We start from the raw sequence: 21,023 nt of genomic DNA on the forward strand, positions 1-21,023 counted from the left end.
CTGGATGCTTCGGCTTCATAATCAACTGGAAGTGTGGCCCATTTCAGCACAGCGGCGATGATGGTTGTCCATGTCTTTGTCGATGTCTGCCACACCCACGAGTGCAGCCCATTCGTACGGTAGCATGGCGAACAGAATTCTTCTCTTCTCCGGCGACTTTTGCTCGGCTCGATATGCACGAGAGCCTGAGGCCTGAGGCGTCGAAAAGCCGCCGAGGTCAGCTGGCGTAATCAGGTCTTACTCGGTGGACAATGGTATCTTCCCTCCCACTTGCAGATCTGTTTCATTCTTGCAGTATGTCTCCCATTCTTGTGGTTATCTTTTTCAGTCTTGTAATATCTCTCCCACTCTTGCATATCTCTTTTAGTCTTCGTAGTATCTCTCCCACTCTTGCGTTTATCTCTCTTGTGATCGGCGAATCGACTTCCTTCGAGTTCAAGCTGACACCCATGAGGTTCTTGAAGGGGGTGAGGAATAGTCGTGCTTCGGCACTAGGGTGGTAAAGACCTAATCACGAAAGTAGTTCAGTTCAGTTCAATTCAGTTCAGTTTCGTTGGCCTCAATCGTGGCACGATGTGTTCTGCTTTCGCCTCAGTGAATTAGGTATCCCGTACCTACTTGTGTCTATATAGGTACCTAGGTAGGTAACTACTAATTAATACGGTGTGCTGGACTCCTAGTAAGTGTTCGCTTCCGCGGGACGGGACCTGCGAAAGGCTGGGCCTAGACTCTTGCAATATTGGCACTGTCGTGGTACGAGTACTGTAGCTTAAGTACCTAGATACTGCCAGTGTGTACCAGGTACCTTGATGGCACATACCTACCGTACGTACACATTGAGGTACTCCGTACATGTACCTAGTACTGTATGCAGTGTTCGGCTGTGACTACCTGGCATCGAGCACTCCCTACAAACTTCCCCCATCCTTCAAACTCATTGTTTCTCAGGCTTGCTCTCTTGCGTCTTGATGCCTTGATGCCTTGATGCCTCAATTCGGTAAATAGGAGCAGTAGTTCTAGTTATTTGTTTTAATTCCTTATTCACCGGTACTGTAACTCTCTCTATATAGCCATATAGCTAGGGCGGCCGCCCAACATTCACCTTCAGCCTCGCCTTCACATTCACTTTCATATAATGCCATACAATACTAGTAATAGTAATAATAATAACACGTATATTAACCTAATCCCAGAAATATATCCTCAATAACGCAAAGACCCCCAGCTAGCCGAGTTGTCAACACTGGGCGACCGAAAAGTCCTCGAGTTCGATCCCCCAACCCTGCGAACCCGGGTTGGAGTATTTGGCCCAACAACAGCAACCAGCAACTAATCAAGTCCTGCGAACCCGGACTAACATCAACCAGCAAAGCGATTCGATTCAATTAAGTAACTAGCTAACTAACCCTGCGAACCCGGGTTAATACCAACCAGCGAAGCGAGATACGGAAAAACCCTGCGAACCCGGGTTTCACTTCCCACAACCCCCGACCGAGGGGCTTGTGGAAAAAGTTTTGCTATTTCTAAAGAAAGAGTGCCATTGGTTCCTCTAAAAGACTGGAAGACCAGTAGCCTTGATGCCTTGCCAGCCATCCACGGCGATGCCATCTATGATTCTATTCCATCTTCAACTTCGCCCTCTTAGGCCCATCTATGTCCAACCTATCCCACGAACGCAATGAATCCGAGAAAATACTCGACCCGTCTGTAAATGTCCGCCAGAGTCTCGCACGCGATGCGATGGCTCACATCTGATGACCCTGGACCTGCGCTACTGCGCCCTTGCGTCGCCGTCAGGATGTGGTCCAGCTCGTGAAAAGCATCCATCTGCCTTTGGAAGTGCAGCCGCAATAAATACTGAGAGAAAGAGGCGTGGACATCCTCGCCGACTTTGTACGCCCCAACCAGGAGCGGCTCGGCTGTTTGAGGAAGCGCAGAGAGTGATGGCGGACTTGACCTCCGAGGTACAAAAAGGGGGCCTACACTGGAAGTATTGCTACCGCTGCTGCCGCTGGTGGCGCGGTGACGACGATACCTGGCGCTCTGGCCGAAATCCATTTTGGTGCTGCTATGGGCCACAAGCTGGCGCTGGCGACGTTGCTCATTTCTCTTGAGGTCTCGACGTCGCTGATGGAGGATCTTAGACAGGAGCGAAGAGGACAAGGATGTGTCGCCTGTATCTTCATCGTCTTCACCGGTATTTCCCTCCTCCGCATTTTCTACTGCCTCATCGACTTCGAGCACCATCGTGGCGTCTTCCGACTCTGGCGGTGACGGTTGATCGAGATTGCATTCCCTCTCGAATAGGCCCAACAAGTTCTCCATGACCATGATGACAAACATGAGGGTTTTCGTCTGGATGTGCGAGCTTCTCCGGTCACTTCCCATACAGCAAGCACACTGCAGCACCGTCTCGCGCAGCTGTAAGATGTCGCGATCCAGGTTGAGAAGTTTGTCCAGGGAGATGTGGCGCTGCGAGGACCAACACGACGTCAACTGACTGAGCTGTTTGATCAAGCTGTCATGGCATTGCCCGCTACATAGTGCGGGTGATGGCTGTGAGCTGTGTTCGCCGTTGCTCCTGATGTTTGTCGGAGAGAGTAGCAGGGAGGAGAGCTTCCCATACCGGCTGCCAACATGGTCCCTCTCTGGCCGTGTAGAGCTTCTTCTGCCCGGTGAGGTGATTTGATTGTGCCACATCTTGGGACGGCGGCCTGGGTGGCTGGAAAGGGCTCCACTCCGGTCCGAAACGGTGCCTTCTGTCAAAACGAGGCCCGAAGTCTGTAGGGCCGGCAGTGGGCGCCGATACCGGTGTAAATGTTGCAGACGCCCTGCACGTGAGCCTTTCGACGGTGGAGCAGGTGCCGGTACCAGTGGTTCCAGAGGGGTTGCCATCCGTTTTGGGAGGATGCTAGAGGTTGCCGATGTTGAAGTCTGCAGTTCAGGGGTAGCTTCTGAGAAGTATCCCGACTCCGCCCTCGCCGTGAGCTCAGAAGCAGCCTTGCTGCCGAATTCGTCGCCTCCAGGATCGACAGTTGGGCTCATTGCAAGGTAGGGAATCTCCTGATCAGGGTCAGCTGTCGCGGGCAAAGCAATCAGCTCAGTGGCAAAGAAACCGTCCAGTTCTGGCAGCTCAGATGCCATGATGTCGGCCTCATCGAAGGCGTCGAAATCTGCCATAGGCTCAAACGGTGGGATCATGTCTTCAGCCGATATGGACAGTTCCTGTGGCCACTCGCATCCCGACAGCCAATTGTACTGGCTCCTGTCGCTCATGTCAATGTTTCTCAGACTGGTTCCCGCAGTCCCGTTGCTGGCAAAGAGGTCGACAGTCGAGATAGCTGTGGAACAACATTCTTCGTCGGTCCGAAGATCTATGATACTGCCGCCGCTCGGAATTGAGTCATTGCTCTGCATAGGCTGTTGTTCTTCGGCCTTGTCGTTCAGTTGGACTTGTGGTGGCAGTGGTGGCTGTAGTTGCTGTTGGCGCCCCTGTTCGATCTCCTGGGCACGAGTTTCCTGTCTCAAGGGGGCATCATTCCACCCTTGTTGCTGCTGGGAAATATCCACCTGGCTCGATGTTTTCGGCGGGCGTCCAATCCTTCGACACTTGCTATAGACACATGTGTGGCCATGTTGGGTGCAGCGCCAACACGAGGGTTTGGTTTGACTGCACTTGACCTTGCAGTTGAGGCAAGCATCACAAGAGGTACGGAATCTCAGGTCTGGCATCTCGCCTGATGTGAGGCCCGCCGTGCTTTGGCCACCATCCCTTGGCAGAGGCTACTCAAAACTGAAGAAGACCGGTAAATAGTTGTACCCGGGCGCTCCATCAACTTTAGGAGTGTCAATGTGCGAATCTATATATTCTTCACATCGGCGGTTGATTGGAAGCAAAGCATTTCCGATTCTGGTCGGACCATCGATACGCTTGGGACGATGGCTGTCTTATGCTCATTCTGACTGCTCAGTTGATGTGCCTTCCACCACAGGTCTGGCTGATATGATAGGGTCCTCTCGATGGATGGCCTTAAGAGTTTCATGTGAAGCCGGGGCTGGACCATAGACCCATCGGTACATGGGCACGAATGGACCTGGCACATGTCAGACTAACCCAGTATCGTCTACTGCTGACCGATTTCGCTCGGTGCCGTCCACGGAGATGGAGCCGATGATGGACTGACGCCTGATGGCTGTTTCAATGACCATGGCATCATTATCAAAACGGAATGAAGAAGGCCGGGCTGGCATTGCGCTCTGCCTTCTTCTCCACTCGATGTATTCTGGAGGCACCAGCTGTGATGGTGGAAACAATAACATCATCAGTAGGATGCCCCTGATGGGCCCAACAGTCGAGAAGCAACAATCAGTGCTTACAACTGGGAGAGGGAGATCCAGGGTCAGGGGAAAAGTCCAGGCACAGCAAAGGCCGTCGCCGCGACGTCACTGGCCACCATCGTTATGGTTGCGCCGTCACAGCAGTTTTGTACCCTGTATTGACCTTCTGGTTGAGCCACGCGTCCTCGATGGTCGCTGCCGACCAGGCTGCAGGAACATACCTGGCGATAAACCGTTTGTCCCACGCCACCAATCACATACGATGCAGGCGAGGTCACAATCACTGTCCTACATTACGAGTCGCCTTGTCTTTGTTTGGTCCTCAGCTGGATACCAAACCCCACTTATCAAAGGACGGGGGAGCAAGGCTGGGGGCCTCATTGCCCGATTGATGTCGCTGCCCCGGCCTAAGGCCTCCTAAGCTTTGTGTCAAGAGATGCCGTGGCTCGCTTATCGACCCCAAACGCTAGAAGAGCCCGTGTGGAACGTTTCAATCAACGACAAGAGGAACAATGGCGCCAGATGGTCAGCTCGGAAGGCCATTTGCCGAAGATTCGGTGACACAGACGATGCTTATCTGCAACGGAATCCCGCACGGGCACCATCCACTTCGTCCTCTGTAGATGCACAGGCAGGAACAATCCTAACTATTACAGCTCACTTTTGTTCTTTATTGCTGACACAAGAGTCCTCGGTAAGATTCTGACCTGGCATTTCAGTGGTAAGATCCGTCGACCTTCCCTTGACCAACTGTCAGCCTCCCATTGGTCTGGCCTTGGGTCAGAGTTAGCTGGTTCATTGGCCTTGACCACGGTCCTCGGCACCATTCGCATTGGCCCCTGAATGGAACCGAGCTTCAATCAACGAGACCGAACAACCCTCTGGCGTCCAGGCTCCCTCGAATACCAGTCGGCGGTCTACGGAGGTGAAGAGCCTCTTCCAGTCTGACACGGTCCTCTCAATCGAGTTCCAGCCGATGGCTTGTATCATGTCCATGTTGCTGTTACACAAAAGTCAGCATCTCCCTCTTCGACCACCCTGTTTGGAGGCGGGCGACGTACAGCGGCTGCTTGTCAGTCCACCGAGTTGTGGCTCTGTCCCCCGGCAGGAACTCGCAGCAAACAAGCCTGGCCCCGTCCTTGAGCGAAGGGACTAGGTTCTTGAGAATCCGCGCAGCGTACTTGTCCGACCAGTTGTGTAGGATGTACCTCATGAAGTATACGTCAGCGTCTTTGACGGGCTGAACATTGAAGAAGTCGTGGGCCATGAACGAGACGCGGCCTTGTAACTCAGCCGACAGGAGTTTCCGGCCCTGCTCCGCCGTGTTGGGCAGGTCCTGCACAATGAACTTCATCTGGGTGGTTGCCTGCGCCAGCGCGATCGAGACGGCCCCGTGGCCCCCGCCCACGTCCACCAGGAGGCCATTCTCGTGGTCGAAGGCGGCCCAGTCGTAGCCCCGGACCAGGTAGTCGTGAGAAAACCGGCCCCCTTGCGACATCCAGCGCATGGCACTGCCAAACCGTCGCGCGCGCTCGGGCGATGCTTCCAGCTCCAGGTAAAACGGTCGGCTGGTGTTGAAGGCCAGGTTGAATGCTGTCTCGTTGGGCTCACCGGAGTGCGGGTATTTCTTCACCGCATCGACCATTTTGGGTGCGGCCGGCTTCCAGCGTCAGTCTGAGAAAATGTGTTCGGGCGTGGCCGAGGAGACATACGAAGAGCTCTTCCAGCCAGAACCCAATGCCATCCATGGAGCCTGCTTCATTGTGAAGTATCCTCGACGCTGCCGAGTGCTTGACCTGGCCCTGGTCTGACTCCGCAAACACCCTGTTGATGATGGAGTGGCGGAGTACGCGCCGGAGCAGCACTTCATCTAGACCCGTTTTGACCGCCAGTTCTTCACAGGATATGTCTCCTTGCAACGGCACATATTGCGGGATCCGGAAGTGGTAGATGACATGGAGATTCGCCAGGTCGTTGAACTTTGATTTGGCTCGTTAGTCCCCAGTTGGAAGGCATCGTCCGGTCAAGTTGGGGCCTCGCTTACGGTATTGCAGGTCTCAAACAACAGATCTCGAGGCCCCTGAGCAAGCCGCTTCAGGTCTTGGGCTAGATCGATGACGGTTTTGCGATGCTTCTCAACCGTATTGGGCAGGTCGACCCAGGATTCGGTGTCAAAAGAGGCTGGATGGAGGCCCTTGGACTCGCCGTAGGCATCAAGAAGCCGGCTCGCTTCCAGCAGCTGTTCTGCCACCGCAGTGAGGGTGAGGGGAGAGGTTGCCATGTGGAAGAAGCGACAATACGTATCAAGGCGGAAGAATATCTTCTCTCGCGTTCTTCTGAGTGCCAAAGCCACTTGATAACGCCGGCGCGAAGCCGCTGTTACTGCGTCGGGCAATATATACGACACGATACGGATCTGGTCTCCGGCGGCTTTCCCAGGGCCAACGGCTCATTTTTGACCCGGTCAGAATACACCATTGGATCTGACCAGCCAGGTCACAGTATACTCCAGGCTGGATGGTAGGGGGCCGGTAGTTGATCGGGTTTGATGCTGAGCAAGAGCGGACTTCTGCATGGGACTGACAACCATACTATTCCCACTTGGACTTTTCAGAATCTGGATCCTCCTCACTTTCCACCAGCCCAGCCATAGTCTGTTCAGCCTATTCAGACAAGATGCGAATCCTATGTCTCCACGGCTACGGCACGTCCGGCGCCATCTTGCGCAGCCAACTCGACGCCATCATCAGCCAGGCCGATCCGAGCTACGAGTTCGTCTTCCTCGACGGCGAGTATGAATGTCCGCCGGCACGGGGTATGTAGTCGTCTCATTCCATTCTTTCGGATGTGATACGGAAGCTGACATTTCTATGCTCCTTCAGGCCTCCGTGGCTCAATCAGCAGCCCGACCCTGTGCTTCAACAAGGCCTTTGGGCCGGACGAGATCGAATCCTCGTTGGAGCATTTGGACGACTTCATCGAGACCGATGGCCCGTTTGACGGCATCTTAGGCTTCAGTCAGGGCGGCTCGCTCGCCTTGTCGTATCTGCTGCGAGACGCGGGGACAACAACCGGCGAATTGAAGTCGAGTTCGTCCTCATCATCCTCACCATCCTATCCATCCTCAATGCCAGCGTCTTCTTCACTAGCGCCGAGCTCGACACCGTCGTCGTCGTCATCCTCGCCATTCAAGTTCGCCATTTTCCTATCCACCATTGTTGCGTTCTCGCCTCAGCAAGGTTTCGCCGCGGACCTACTCACGCGCTTGACGACAAACGACCGGTTCATCTTGCAAGGCTTTCCTCATCATAGCGAGACACGAGACTACAGCTCGATGTCAGGACCTCCGGAGCGAGCGCTGTTCTTTGAATCCCTCGGTTTGGTCCTTGACAAGTCGCTCTCCGGCGGGTTCATTGCTCCCGACACAGATTTGGGATTGGATTCGACGTCGTTGTCGGCCCAGCAGTCAGAGTCAGGGATCGAGGCAGAGTCAACGCCAGCACCAGCATCCGAGCAGGCGTCGACCTTCTCAGAGACCAACTCACATGCAGTGTCATACGTCCCACGCGTCCCACGCCTCATCCACCCGGCCATCCTGGCCCCTTCACACCGGGTCCGCATTCCAACCGTCCACATCGTCGGCCATCGGGACGAGCCGGCCTTGATCGCGCTCTCGCGCCTGATGGAGCAAGTGTGTGACCCGAGTCTGGTGCGTCACCTCGTCCACGATGGCGCCCACGACGTGCCGCGCTCTTTGAAAGACGTCCGGGCCTTCTGGACCGCCGTTGAGTGGGCGGTCGGGCTGGGTCAGCGCGTGGTTTGATAGGAAGAAGAAGAACAAGAAGAAGAACAAGAAGAAGAAGAACAAGAAGAAGAAGAAGAAGAAGAAGGCTGATCCTCTATTCACGCTGGTCTTGTCTATTTTAATCGTGATATTTACCAGATTCGACGTCGGCCTCCTGTCTACGGCCGGGTCAGAATGATTTTGCGATTCACAAATTCGCCAATGCCCAGATCGCCCAGTTCTCGACCGAAACCGGAGTTCTTGACCCCTCCAAACGGTAGCTCTGCGGAAAATTGTCCTGTGGCATTGATCGACACCATGCCGCTGTCTATCTTCTTGGCCACCGCTTGGGCGTGCGCCGTATCCCGACTGAAGATCGAGGCACCCAGCCCGAACTTGGTTGCGTTGGCTAGTTTGATCGCCTGCTCTTCGTTGTCAACGATGTAGAAGGAGACGACGGGGCCGAATGTCTCCTCCTGGAACAGAGGGTTGTCTTCGGTAATGTCGGTGATGACAGTCGGCTCGACATAAAAGCCCGGGCGGTCGATGCGTTTTCCTCCCGTCACCACGCGGGCGCCATGAGCTTTGGCAGACTCGATCTGCTTGAGTAGTGTGTCGAGACCTTCTTCTGACACCAACGGGCCAATGCTGGTGGAACTGTCGGCTGGATCGCCGACCTTGAGACTGGCGAAAGCCTTGGTTAAATGTTCCAGGAAGCGCCGGCCACGCTCTTGGCCCACCACGATGAACCGCTTGGAGGCGACACAACACTGGCCCATGACCACCAGCCGGCCCTCTGCGCCGTGGGCGACGGCGTCTTCAATGTCTGCGTCTTCCAGCACGATGAAAGGGTCGCTCCCGCCGAGCTCCAGCACGACCTTTTTCAACTGGCGCCCGGCCCGCTCGGCCACGGCGGCACCGGCCTTCTCACTGCCCGTCAGGGTGACACCACGCACGCGGAAATCGTCGATGATTGTGTTGATCTGGTTGAACCCGCAGAAGATGTTGTTGTAGACGCCGTCGGGGGCGCCGGCTTCTTCGAGGACTCGCGCAAACGCCAATGCGCACTGCGGCACGTTCCGGGCGTGTTTGACAATCAGCGTGTTGCCCACCACCAGCTGGGGGCCGGCCACCCGAGCCAGCTGGTAGTAGGGGAAGTTCCACGGCTCGATGGCCAGCAGAACGCCGACGGGTTCGGTGCTGATGATGGCATTGTGTGTCGAATTGGGCACGGGGCGATCCTTCAAGAAGTCTTCGGCATAGGTGGCGTAGTATTCCAGGATGTCGGCCGACAGCTTGACCTCAAAGCGCGACTGCTCGATCAGTTTGCCCATCTCGAGCGTGATATAGCCGGCCAACTCGTCGGTTTTCTGTCGCAGGATCGCGGCGGCCTTTGCCACGACACTGGCCCGGTCGGCCACGGAGCGGAAGCGCCAGTCATTCTCGTACCGGTCGGAGGCTTTGTTCAGGATGGTCTGGACGTCTTGGTCGGATATTTGTGGAAAGACCTGGACGACTTTGCCAGTGGCGGGGTTGAGGGTCTGATAATGTCGAGCCATGGCGAAGGTGTTGTTGGGTTAGGGTGTTGTTGAGGTTGTCTTCCTAGGGTTAGGGTTGAGATATTTGGTTGAGATGTATTGTTAAGGTTAGGTAAAATATTGTCCAAGTCCAAGTCAATGATATTGATGTTCTGAATGGTCCTACATCATGTTTATAGATAGCTGATGATACATGTTTAAATATCCACAGCCAGGTCGTAGGTCCCACGTCGTCTGATACTCCGGATATGGTCGGATGCTGGCCATGATGTAATTGCGCGACTTTCGTATGGTATCCGCTCTCGGTCTGTGCTGATGGATCTTTACAGAGTGCACATAATATAATATATTAGAGTTTGTAGACAAGATATGTCGTAGGAACTACATAGCATAGTACCTTGAAACCTTGGAAGTGTGTGCTGCCACAGTAATTGATAATCCCTACCACTGTAGCCTTGTAGCCTCACCAGCCTTGCAGGAAATACTTACATCAGCCATTGGACTGGACGCTGGACCCTGGAATCAAAGTCTCCACCGGGCCTGGGCCTGGGGTCTAAGCCTTGGACCCTGGACCTTGAAAGCAGGGAGCCCGAAGCCTAAGCCTAAACCTAAGCCTAAGTCCAGGCCCTGGCCCAGGCCGAACCTCGTCCGCACCGTGACGATGGTTGTTTGTTTGTCTGTCTGTTTCTGATCTATTCAATCAATCTACCATCTACCATCTACCGAGATGAATGGTCTTTATCTATCTATATCAGAGAGATATATCTACGACGAGCTATCTACCAAGAATGAGTAGTCTCTCTCCCTCCCTCTCTTCCTCTCTCTCTCCCTCTTCCTTCCTGTCTTCCTCTGTCCCTCTCCTCCCTCTCCGAGCCTTCCACTAAGGATGAATGGGCTCTCTCTCTATCTCTCACTCTCCCACTCTCACCCTCTATCTCTCTCACTCTCCCTCCCCCTCTCGTCCATTTGCCACGAATGAATACTCCCCCCCCCCCTCTCTACCAAGGATGAATACTCTCTCTATACACAACCTTGCCCGTATCGCCATCCCGCTCTCCCTGGATAATACTCAACACCGACCGTCCCGCGACGATGGGATCCTCCGCCCTTCCAAAAGCACTTCGGGCCTGTTCACTAGTGCCACGGAGGTTCGAAACCACCAGGCCCGGATCGACGCCAAAGGTCTTCAAGCCCTGGTCCTTGAACCTGGCCCACTCGTCCAACATGACCATGTTCACCGCGGCCTTGCTGGCGCGGTACATTTCGCCGTTGGGGAATTTCGTGGCAAACGAGTCCGGGCCGGCGGCCGTGTGCAACGAGCCGACGCCACTGCTCACGTAGACCGAGTATGGGTTCTTGGACTTGAGCAACAATGGTCGGAATGTCGTGGCCACCAACGTCGCGCCCAACACGTTGGTCTCCATGCACGTTTGGAAGCGCGTGCGAATGTCCGGGTTCGAGCTGGTGACTCCGGCGTTGTTGATCAACACGTCCAAGCGGCCGTGTTGCTGGTCAACCGCCGCGACTGCCTGCTCGATGGACTTTTCGTCCACCACGTCCAACTGCAGCGATGACAGTGTTCCTTTGATGTCGCCGGTCGCCTGGAGCTCGGCTTTGGCGGCGTTGACTTTGTCCAGCGACCGGCCGCTCATGATGACGTGGAAGTGCTCGGATGCCGAGGCAATCACTTTGGATATGGCGTAGCCTACACCGGAGTTGGCGCCTATAAGATGTTAGTACGGAGTACACTGTGAGTACACAACACAGCCACAGGATAGCAAGCACAGCCAGCGCAGCACAGCGCAGTATAGGCAGTATAGTGAAAGTAGTGGTAGTGTATGGTAGGGTTCTGGCTTGGTCTCTTACCGGTAACAAGCACAATTCTGCTGGCCATAATGAAGATTTGAAGATGTGTATCTTAAAGAGGTGACTTTATATTCGTGTGTGTGTGTGTGTACGATGAAGCGTTCACGCCACGATATCTCAGATCTGAGCACTTATCTAGAATAGAATAGAATGAGAAGGAGATGAACGAACAAACAGGAACAGGAACAGGTAGTCTGAGGGTTATATACTTAATATTACCTACCTAACACCTACCCTATATCTACAGTAACGGATATAAGGTAAGGCTCTGCTATTGTTTGCACGGACTTTAGACCAATTCAATTGGGTCGGCCTGACTGTGGGGCCGGCCACGGCGGGGAAGCCGCCCGAGCTAATAATCCCGTTAAGCCATTTCGGGAGAAACATCGGCGAGCAAAACGTATGTGGATGGATGTGGATAATAGGTAATAACAAAAGTACAGAACAGCACAGCACAGCACGGAGATAGGAGCACGGAGCACGGAGTATAGAGTACAGAGTACGGAGTATAGAGTACGGTGCTTAGACTTAAACTTGATTGATTGATCTTATAATGTGCGGCAGAGGGTATATTATCAAAGACCCACGTGAATGTGAGATCAGTAGACGTATTCGATGAATAAGGTTCTACTGTATGTGATGTTGACTACCCCCTACTACTACCATATAGCACACATAGTATAAGCAAAGCAAGTGACTAGTTCTCGAATTGTATGGGAAACTTGATCCCTGACCCTAACTAAGCCTCGGCGATTAACCCGAGCCCGAACCCAAACCCTAGCTCTCTTATGGTCTCTTATGGCACTGATATTGCAATAAGCCCTGATCCTAGCTCTAGCTCTCTCAATGGCACTGACGTTGGAGAAGGAGACGGAGACGGAGATGGAGACTTTTGGATTACTGTACGATCATGACTTGGTGAATAAGTTGCTACTCTACATGTAATCTCCGCTGTTGACCTGTTGAGATATCTATATTCACACTCCTTTTCATGTCTATTGTTTCATTCTTGCCTAGCTAGATCTTCTCTTGCCCAGCTAGATCTTTATTCTTACACGGACCGATCTTCCTTCTTGCTAAGCTAGATCTTTACTCTTGGCTAGCCGATCTTTATTCTTGCCAGGCCACATCTTTACTCTTACACGACTAGATCTTTATTCTTGCCCGGCTAGACCTTCCCTCTTGCTAAGCTAGATCTTCCCTTACCCAGCCGATCTTTACTCTTGCCTAGCTGATCTTTATTCTTGCCCGGCTAATCTTCACCCCATCGCCGAGGTAACTTCAGTAGGCCAGGACGGCAAGGCAGACAATCTCAAATCTTCTCTATTGTATTCTTCTCCGATCCAGGATCCGACACACTCGGACGACTCTCTTGATGCTCTTTCTCATGGTCGATCATGAACTCGTCGTTGTTCAAATGGCGGAAGCGGAACCAGAAAATAACCGTCTGAACCGCCAGCGCGACAGCCGGCCCGGCCCAGATATAAATCAACCAAGGGTCCTTGGTGGCCGGGATCAAGATCTCGCCCAGGGCACTCGCCAGACCATTCATGAACAGAAAGACCGCGGTGAGTAAACCTCGCATGCTCGGGGGCGCCCGCGCATACGCCAGCTCGTACGAGGTGACGGCGCAGAAACATTCGCCCCAGGCGGCGAAAACCATGATAGGCACCTGCCACCACACACTGACGGGAGAGACGTCGTCGCACGTGGACGCGTGAAAGCCGCACGGCGACGTCTTGTACACGCGCCATTGGATCAGGGCGCCGAACATGGAGCTGAGCGTGGCGATGCAGAATCCGATCGTGAGCCGAGTGATCCGGCCTAGTTTGATGTTGAATCGGAGCAACAGCGGATAGAAGACATAGCTGAGGAACGGGACCGTCACGATGATGGTCAACGGGTTGAAATTGCTCAGTAGGTCATTCGGCGCCCCGTTCGTCGTCATGGCCGCAGCTTGGTTGGTCGCTACCGACCCGATGCCGCCGTCGTTGAGGTACCAGATGGGCATGTAGAGAAAGATGTCGCAAACCCCTATAGACGCGGTTGTGTTAGTATTGATATTCACCTCGCCTGGAGGGGTATTACTTCTGCTCGGCAGGGGTTGGACGTCGGACTTGAGAATGGGATCTGCGGCCTCAACCCTGAGATGGAACGGAGACGAAGTCTAAACCATAAGACGAGACAGAGCAACATGGCAGTACTGACCTATGGTTCGGGCAATGTCTTCGACAAGGTCATCCGTCCAACTGACCGTCACGCCCTGTGTCGCAAGCACGCTCGGCTTGGCTCTCTCCCACAGGTCCTTCCTCCAGAAACGAAACTTGCTCGTCTTCAAGGCGAACCAGATGATTTTAAACGCGTTGGTCAAGTCGGAACTGCCCGCCGGAGGGGCCTTGTAGGTTCGTTTGTAGATGCCGACCAACAAGATAGGCAGTAGGAAATAGATGGTGCCGGCGAGCAGGAATGCCAGCCAGAAGCCCACATACTTCTCGGAATAGGTGGTGGCCAGCATATAGAACGCGCCGACGTTGGTGAGGCCGTAGAAAATGAGCATGGTCCGCGTGGCGGTGGCTTCCGGGTCGACAATGACCTTCTCGCCACTGCTCAGGACCTTGGTGTAGGCCTTCTGGTGTCGGTTCTGGTCCAGGACGGTGGGCGCAATGTTCGGTTTGAAGATGCCGGTGCCAAAGGCCAAGATGATCAGACCGATGATGAAGGGCGGTGCGGCGTGATCCTTGCCCTTGCGCAGCACCGACGGAATGGCCCCGAACAGTTGGATGAGATGGGCCACGCCGGCGAGAAGGACGCCAATGACGATGGCTTTGTATCGGCCCGTGTGGACGTCGGCCAACCAGCCGCCAAAGATGGGGATCACGTAGGCCAAAAACGTGAAGAGGAGCGTGAGGGCAGAGCTGGCTTGCAATCCCATGCCGAGAGCGCCGGCGGTTTTTTGCGTATGTCGTGGAGGAGCACCGGCTCCATTTCCGCCTGGTGGGTGTCAGGTGTCATTGGGTGTCATTATGAGAGAATAGACTAGATAGTAGGGATGGGGATAGTGATAGTAATAGTAGAGCTTACTCACCTGCTGGTAGAGGAAATTGGATGAAATTGTTAAACACCGTCTTCGCTCCGTAGTATGATGCCCGCTCGGCAAACTCAACCAAACACAAGGCAAATGATGTGATGGGAACATGAGCAGCCACCTTGCGCAACGTCTTCTTCTCTTCTTCTGTAGGGGCGGGAAAGTTGTCATCGTGGTCTAGAAAGTGTTCACTGGCGGCCGTGCTGGCGGCCGTGCTTGCTTGTCGGGTATGCTGGGCGGCCGTCTCAACGTCGCCAGGTAGAGTGACCGAGACCCTGCGAGTGGCTTCGTCGACCTTTGCCGGGGGACGGGTGGCGACCACCTCGGTCAGGATATTGTTACTACCCACAGTAGCTAGAGATATGGATCAGTATCAATACTGCATTGGAATTGACATTGTGTTGCCGGGAAAGGGAATGGAACCAGTATCAATACGACGACATTGACATCGACATCGACATCGACATTGTGTTGCCGAGAAAGGGAAAGGGAGCCTGGTACATACACATGGTGGGCGGTCTTGGGTGTAGGTGCGATAGTTCCAATGGAGACTGGAGACTGGGAGGAACAACTAGGTCCAGGACAGAAGGACTGTCAGTACCTTGCATCATACGGATACTATCCCAGAAGATATATGGTATATGTTATATCTTGGTATCCCTTGGGCAAAGTGTAACCCTAATGGTGTGATGTGATGGCATACGTAACGATCGGTACTGGCTACCCTTACCCTTACCTGACTAGAGAGGTTCGTTTGTTCGCTCATTCGCTAGCATAGGCGAGAAGGCTCGGACAACCATCTCTCTCCTGCCCCAGTGGCGAGATGAGGTAAAAGGCTTCATAGCTCGACGATCTAGTCGACTGTCCACACACCGGATCGAGGTGTTGCCACGAGACAAGCTCTGGCTAGGGTTACATTCCTTGCCAGTGCCATTTATTCGTCGTGTCGTAGAGCAGTAGATCGAGCTTCTCCTTTCTGACAATGTTGGAGAGTTTCTCTCGCTGTGATGTAGTAGCAAGGCTAGGCTAGACTGTGACATGTCAGAATACCCTGCTCAACTTCGAACATGCCAGAACACCCCCCGATCCCCAATGCTCAACTTCATCCATTGGAATCGATCCTGCCAAGAGGAAAGAGGAGATGTAAATGTATCGGGCAGCCGAGAATTCCCCCAAGGCTTGAGATTTGAGAATCTTGTTGCACTCGAAAATAGAGATAGCAATGGCGTGCTTGAGACAGCGTGTGTGAGGTTGCATTTGGGGGGATCGACACCGGGATACCTGGGGAAGGATCCATCCATTGCTAATGATTGAATATTATTAAATGCCTTGGGTGACGTGCTTGTAGGGGAGGTATTGCGCAACCAATATGGGAAGTGAGCCGTGGGCAGTGAACAGCTATTGCGTAACCAATCCATAGGTAAGGTAGTGAGCCGTGAGCCGAGCAGTGAGCAGTGCATAGTGTAGTCCTCGACATGGATATGGCCAGCTTGTGAGCATGGCATGGCATAAATACATACTGCGCCCTTTACTCCGTACTCTTCTTTAGTGGTCGCGCCCTTTACTCTTCTTGTGGTCGGTCGTCCATCTACTGCCCACGCCACTGCCCAGGCCCACTGCCTGCGACTAGAGCCCATGGAAGGAGCATGGTGGAATGGAGTCCTTGTAGATTGTAGCACCCATCGACGTGCCAGCACGCGGTATATATGTATATGTATATATGTATTTTTGCTCTGTACCTCTGTTATCCAAGATCAACATGCAGCCAAGATCAGCCACCTCAAGCACAAACGTAGGATAAGAACCACAGGCACGTTGGTTTCGTCGCATGCTCGGCCCGCAAGGAAAGACGCTACCACTCTGGATCAGGTACTCCGTACTCCGTACTGACCTATAGGTAACCTCTGTACTATGTTCGAAGATCCAACATGAAGCCAAGGACAATCCACCTCAAGCGGATGTTAACCACAGACACGTTGATTTTCGTCGCATGCTCCACTGGCCTGGGTTCAGCATCTCCCGCGTGATGACAGAGCAGAGCAGACAATGCCGGAAGGCGAAACACCACTACCACACTAGATTAAATATTAGGTACTCCGTACTTACCGAAAGGTATGCACTGTAAGTACATACATGCCACATCCACGCCTACGCGAATCCTACTGTACTCCGTACCTGTACATGTCAACCGGGGTCCCACTCCTCGGGATCGGCACCGGCACTGGCACTGGCATTGGCATCGTGCCAATCGACTACTCAGTATTTATTCGTAATTATGTATGTGTAAAGCTAAAATCCACTACTTGTACCGGTCGTTGCTTTAGCAATGCCAACTTCACAAAAGGCAAAGGGTCGTCAATAGTAATGTCGCTTTAGGGACAGAGATCACGGCGTGGGAGCTGAGGCTGCACCATGGCTATTTTGGATAGTGGAAGTAGATGGAAGGGAGGCTTCGCCCTATTCAATCAGGCATCTTCGATATAGTATTGAATCTTAGACGTGCAATATTGGACAGTGGAAGTAGATAGAAGGGAGGCCTTCGCCCCTGTTTCATCAGCTGTTCCATGTGGTATTGCCCCTATTTAATTAGGCATTTTCCATGTGGTATCGTCCCTATTTAATCAGCCATGATCCATGTGGTATCGCCCACAATTAATCACCATCTTCCATGTGGTGTTGAATCTTGGACATTAGTTGAAGGACCGAAGACCAAGGCCCATTTGTTTCCGGTCCAGCCGGCGGAATATGCAGCCTTAGCCTTCCGATCCCTCGATCGACTAACGCCCATGATTCTCTTTGACAGCCTGGGTGGGACCACACACAATCACCTGGGCCGTGTTCCTGTGCACTTGTGCAGTAAGTCAATTGTGGCATTGGCCCCTTACTCTTCCTTTCTCAGATCGATATCCTTTCCAATGGCGACAATGAAGCCTGAGAATATAAGTGAATTCGACTTTTTCACCTTGTAGCTCCACACTACATCTGAGAATAGCAATCACCTCATTTTTGGTGGTCACAACGAGCATTGCCAGTCGTGCTGCAGTTCGATCCCTTTTTTCCAGCCTGGACGCCATGCTGCTGCCCCGTCATTCAGTGCAAGAGAATCCACCAGCCCAAAGACCATCATTGCTTTCTACATCGTCCTTACCATTATCATCGGCGGGTTCCTGGACATCATCACACCTCACCCGCACTATCGGTGGTGACATGGTGCCATCCGTGCATCATCATTCGTTTCCTGTCTTTCGGCATGGCCGGTGGAGTTCAGGAGTCATCGGCTCAAGTCGTCGAGGCGGGTTTCCTGAGACTGGGCTGAAGGGGAAAGTGACGCTCCTCATGTCTTGGTGCAATACATTCATCAATGATAATCTTGGTTCAATACGCTTCATCAACAACAAGAAGCACTAACTGAACCCCGGTTGAGAGGAGTCCAATGAGCCGGCCGAATCATAACCCAGCAGCCATGAGAGCGCATTCTCAACCACAGCTTCATTGCTTATATCTTTTTGGTGCAGAATGGTACTGAGGCTACTGGAAGAAGTATCACCGAGGGTTCTGCCCTTCCACTCGCTGTTCGTGAGTTGAGATGACCTCCTTCTTTCATGCAACGAGTCGGGCAAATCCGGCAGCGCTGATTCTGACGGCTCCTTGTGCGGCGGGTATTCAGCCATGGGCCTGCTGAGTGGTACATTGGCTGTGTGTTCCATGAGGAACTTGAGCATCCACTCGTCGAGAACAAAGGGATCTGACGTGGACATGCGACAGCTATTCTGGAAGGTGCGAAGACGGGACACCGATAGATCCGTCACAGGCCAATACATTTTCAGCTGCATCAAGATCTCAAAATTGGAGATCAATCGCTCCCGAGCCATGTCGGTCTCGGCCAGGCTTTCGCTGAACAAGAGTGTGTGCAGGTGCACGCTCGAACTGACGACCAGGATATGCCCGTTGAGATACCAAACCAGCTCACAGCCACTGGTTTTGAAGGCGACCTTGGCGATATCCGACACCAGCATGGCATGTTCCTTGCACATCATGGCATACTTGTCTTCGGCGTAGATTTCGTGGAGTTGAGGAGGTAATTGTTGATGCTGGCGCAGATTGAGGAATGGATAGTACAACATTTGCCAGAAGTGGTGGTATCCGATATGCATGGACGCAAATGTGCGGCCGAGCCCGAGGTTGGCGTATCGAGCCAGGTTGGTCATGGTGTAAGTGAGGTTGGGAGGAAGACTTGCCCCCCACCGGCTTAGCTCGGCGGCCAGGTCGGCAATGTCATCGTGGTAGGACTGGAGAGTTCGCCGTTTGTGGGAGAGGCCGGAGACCACATCACAGATGCGACCGTAGATGTCGATCGTGAGAGCCATCTGCGCCCACATGCTCTTGTTGGCTTGCAGCATGTTAGGTCCGGTGGTCGAGGTCGACATGCTGTCGGGACCAAGGGCCAGAAAGTCGACATCGTCAATGAGGGGAATGATGCTCTCGGGATCTTCAGGCGACAGTGTTCGGGTAGACATGTCTGCCGCACTCCAATTGCCCGCCATGGTGACGGACAGCATGGTGCGTCGGTGGATCTCTCGTGTGATGATGGACGAATGGGCCGGCATCTCCCAAAGCCGAATGGTTTGCGCATGGAGGCGTGCAAGACCCAGGTAGATGTGCTTGCCCTTGACTTCTCCCTCTCCCCCCAGGAAGTGGGCGATGATGACACACGTCTGGACAGTATGAAGCGACGGGTCCAGCATTTTCCGATGGAGAAGGTCCATGGCGTGGTCGGCGTAGCTTCTACCTCGCGAGCGCGGATCGACATTCTCAAAGAAGGGGTTCGCCGAAAATCTTTAACACGCGAAATGGTCAGTGATGGCCGACCCACTGGGACTTTCAAGAACACCGTGCTAATGGACTGCACTGACCTTGCCGACAAAGAGGCCATGGCCAAGGGAAGCATCTCAGGTATGGATCCGGCCTCCAGCTCTGAGTAGAAGCTTGCCTCATGAAACAGGGTGTGGGGGCCATTGTGGACGAAGTGGAAATACAGATCGACCAGATCTCTCAGCGGCAGGCTCAAAGGCGTGAATGGCGAGTGCCTTTGACATGAAATCTCCGACACTGCAAGGGGATGGCGCTCTGAGGGCAGCAGCAAGCTATGAGGTGAATCCTGCTGCTGCTGCTGCTGCTGCTGCTGCTGCTGTAGACCTGGCATTTCCCAGGGCTCGAAATCGCTGGAACTGGGGACGGAGGTGGCTTGATCTGGAGCAGGAGCACTCGAGGCGGTATCCGGGGTGTCAACGGCATGTTCGGGAGCAACCAATTTCTTCTGTGAATACCTTGCGGCCAGCGTGCAAGGGACGCCGAGTGCCTTGCAGAGTTCACAGAGTGCTGGGGATCCGGTTGGGATGCACCGGCGTTTCCGGGCACTGCCATCTCACCAATATTAGCATTGGTATTGCTTGACGGTAAGCAGGAAGCAGGAAGTAGGAAGGGCGTTATCAAGGCGCAGAGATATGTCTCGTGCCAGTACAATGTCCCCCAGAAGAAGCTGGCAGCAGCCACCCATATCACCCATGGGAAGAAGGAAGAAGGAAGCTGGAAACAAAGCAGGAAGCAAAGCAAGAAGCAAAGCAGGAGAGCCATCATACCGACAGGTGCCGCACGCCCCGGCACGTTCTCGTTTGTTGTACATTAATTAAATTGCCAGTGAACGTGAATGACTTTCCTACCGCCCGGACAAGACCAGACTCTTAGGTTTAAGAGGAGTACTTGTCGACAACCGACCTCGTATGACTCGGGGGGGATTCGCAGCCATCGGCAGCATCACAGTACTCGTACACAAGAGCAGCTAATATAGGCGAGTATCAATACACAAGAGCAGCTAGCAGCTAGCATAGGCGACGATCGACCGACAGACGGCAGGGATATCTGTGGTCCGGAATCCGGACATGGCTTGATTTGACAGGTTCATGAGGGTTAGTGAGAAGGTTGAAAAGCTGGGGGGGCAGAAGACGAGATGAGACAAGACCGGGGACCGGGACAGGGATTGAGATCCAAAGAGCCGGAACTGTGGGGAGAGAGAGCCCGTCACGGGATTTCACCAAGCCTTCACATCACGTGGGTTGCGTCAGCTAACGCCGCACGCCAAGGCGCACAAAAGCAGCAGTTCAAATTGAAAATGACGGATAGTTCACTAGATACCTTCCCTGTCAAGGTTAGGGTTAGGGTTAATAGGGCCCGAATACAGCAGACCAGCCAGCTTGTTACTCTACCTCTTAGGTGCCTCTAAAGTTGTAGCGTAAATGTCAGCTGTAGGCTAGTCTCTAGTCTACATGGGATACAAGCGCTAAGGTACAGTAGAATAGCCAGTTCATGACCCCTGGTCCATGCCGGAATATCTATCCTCCGTATGATCAAAGAT

The 21,023-nt window shown here is 53.5% G+C and overlaps 7 protein-coding genes across 7 annotated transcripts; 1 reads left to right on the plus strand and 6 right to left on the minus strand.

Annotated features, from left to right (window-relative positions):
- Positions 1–1,662: 1,662 nt before the first annotated feature.
- Positions 1,663–3,635, minus strand: A1O3_01768 (uncharacterized protein; the record flags this gene model as incomplete). The annotated part of the gene is made up of 2 exons (XM_007731911.1): positions 1,663–3,570; positions 3,624–3,635. The coding sequence occupies 2 exons, from the start codon at positions 3,633–3,635 to the stop codon at positions 1,663–1,665; spliced, it is 1,920 nt and encodes a 639-aa protein (XP_007730101.1).
- Positions 3,636–5,341: 1,706 nt separating this feature from the next.
- A1O3_01769 (uncharacterized protein) lies at positions 5,342–6,619 on the minus strand (the record flags this gene model as incomplete). The annotated part of the gene is made up of 3 exons (XM_007731912.1): positions 5,342–5,998; positions 6,051–6,317; positions 6,383–6,619. 3 exons carry the CDS (start codon positions 6,617–6,619, stop codon positions 5,342–5,344), a joined length of 1,161 nt encoding a protein of 386 aa, XP_007730102.1.
- Positions 6,620–7,014: 395 nt separating this feature from the next.
- Positions 7,015–8,161, plus strand: A1O3_01770 (uncharacterized protein; the record flags this gene model as incomplete). The annotated part of the gene is made up of 2 exons (XM_007731913.1): positions 7,015–7,153; positions 7,221–8,161. The coding sequence occupies 2 exons, from the start codon at positions 7,015–7,017 to the stop codon at positions 8,159–8,161; spliced, it is 1,080 nt and encodes a 359-aa protein (XP_007730103.1).
- A 140-nt stretch (positions 8,162–8,301) lies between these two features.
- Positions 8,302–9,681, minus strand: A1O3_01771 (uncharacterized protein; the record flags this gene model as incomplete). Its single annotated transcript, XM_007731914.1, has 1 exon — positions 8,302–9,681. The coding sequence occupies one exon, from the start codon at positions 9,679–9,681 to the stop codon at positions 8,302–8,304; it is 1,380 nt and encodes a 459-aa protein (XP_007730104.1).
- Positions 9,682–10,658: 977 nt separating this feature from the next.
- On the minus strand, positions 10,659–11,554 carry A1O3_01772 (uncharacterized protein; the record flags this gene model as incomplete). The annotated part of the gene is made up of 2 exons (XM_007731915.1): positions 10,659–11,383; positions 11,527–11,554. 2 exons carry the CDS (start codon positions 11,552–11,554, stop codon positions 10,659–10,661), a joined length of 753 nt encoding a protein of 250 aa, XP_007730105.1.
- A 1,284-nt stretch (positions 11,555–12,838) lies between these two features.
- On the minus strand, positions 12,839–15,120 carry A1O3_01773 (uncharacterized protein; the record flags this gene model as incomplete). Its single annotated transcript, XM_007731916.1, has 4 exons — positions 12,839–13,560; positions 13,735–14,517; positions 14,612–14,965; positions 15,117–15,120. 4 exons carry the CDS (start codon positions 15,118–15,120, stop codon positions 12,839–12,841), a joined length of 1,863 nt encoding a protein of 620 aa, XP_007730106.1.
- A 2,895-nt stretch (positions 15,121–18,015) lies between these two features.
- A1O3_01774 (uncharacterized protein) lies at positions 18,016–19,814 on the minus strand (the record flags this gene model as incomplete). The annotated part of the gene is made up of 2 exons (XM_007731917.1): positions 18,016–19,447; positions 19,525–19,814. The coding sequence occupies 2 exons, from the start codon at positions 19,812–19,814 to the stop codon at positions 18,016–18,018; spliced, it is 1,722 nt and encodes a 573-aa protein (XP_007730107.1).
- Positions 19,815–21,023: the final 1,209 nt, after the last annotated feature.

Source organism: Capronia epimyces, assembly GCF_000585565.1.
Source record: "Capronia epimyces CBS 606.96 chromosome Unknown aczIQ-supercont1.1, whole genome shotgun sequence".
Lineage (NCBI taxonomy): Eukaryota > Fungi > Ascomycota > Eurotiomycetes > Chaetothyriales > Herpotrichiellaceae > Capronia > Capronia epimyces.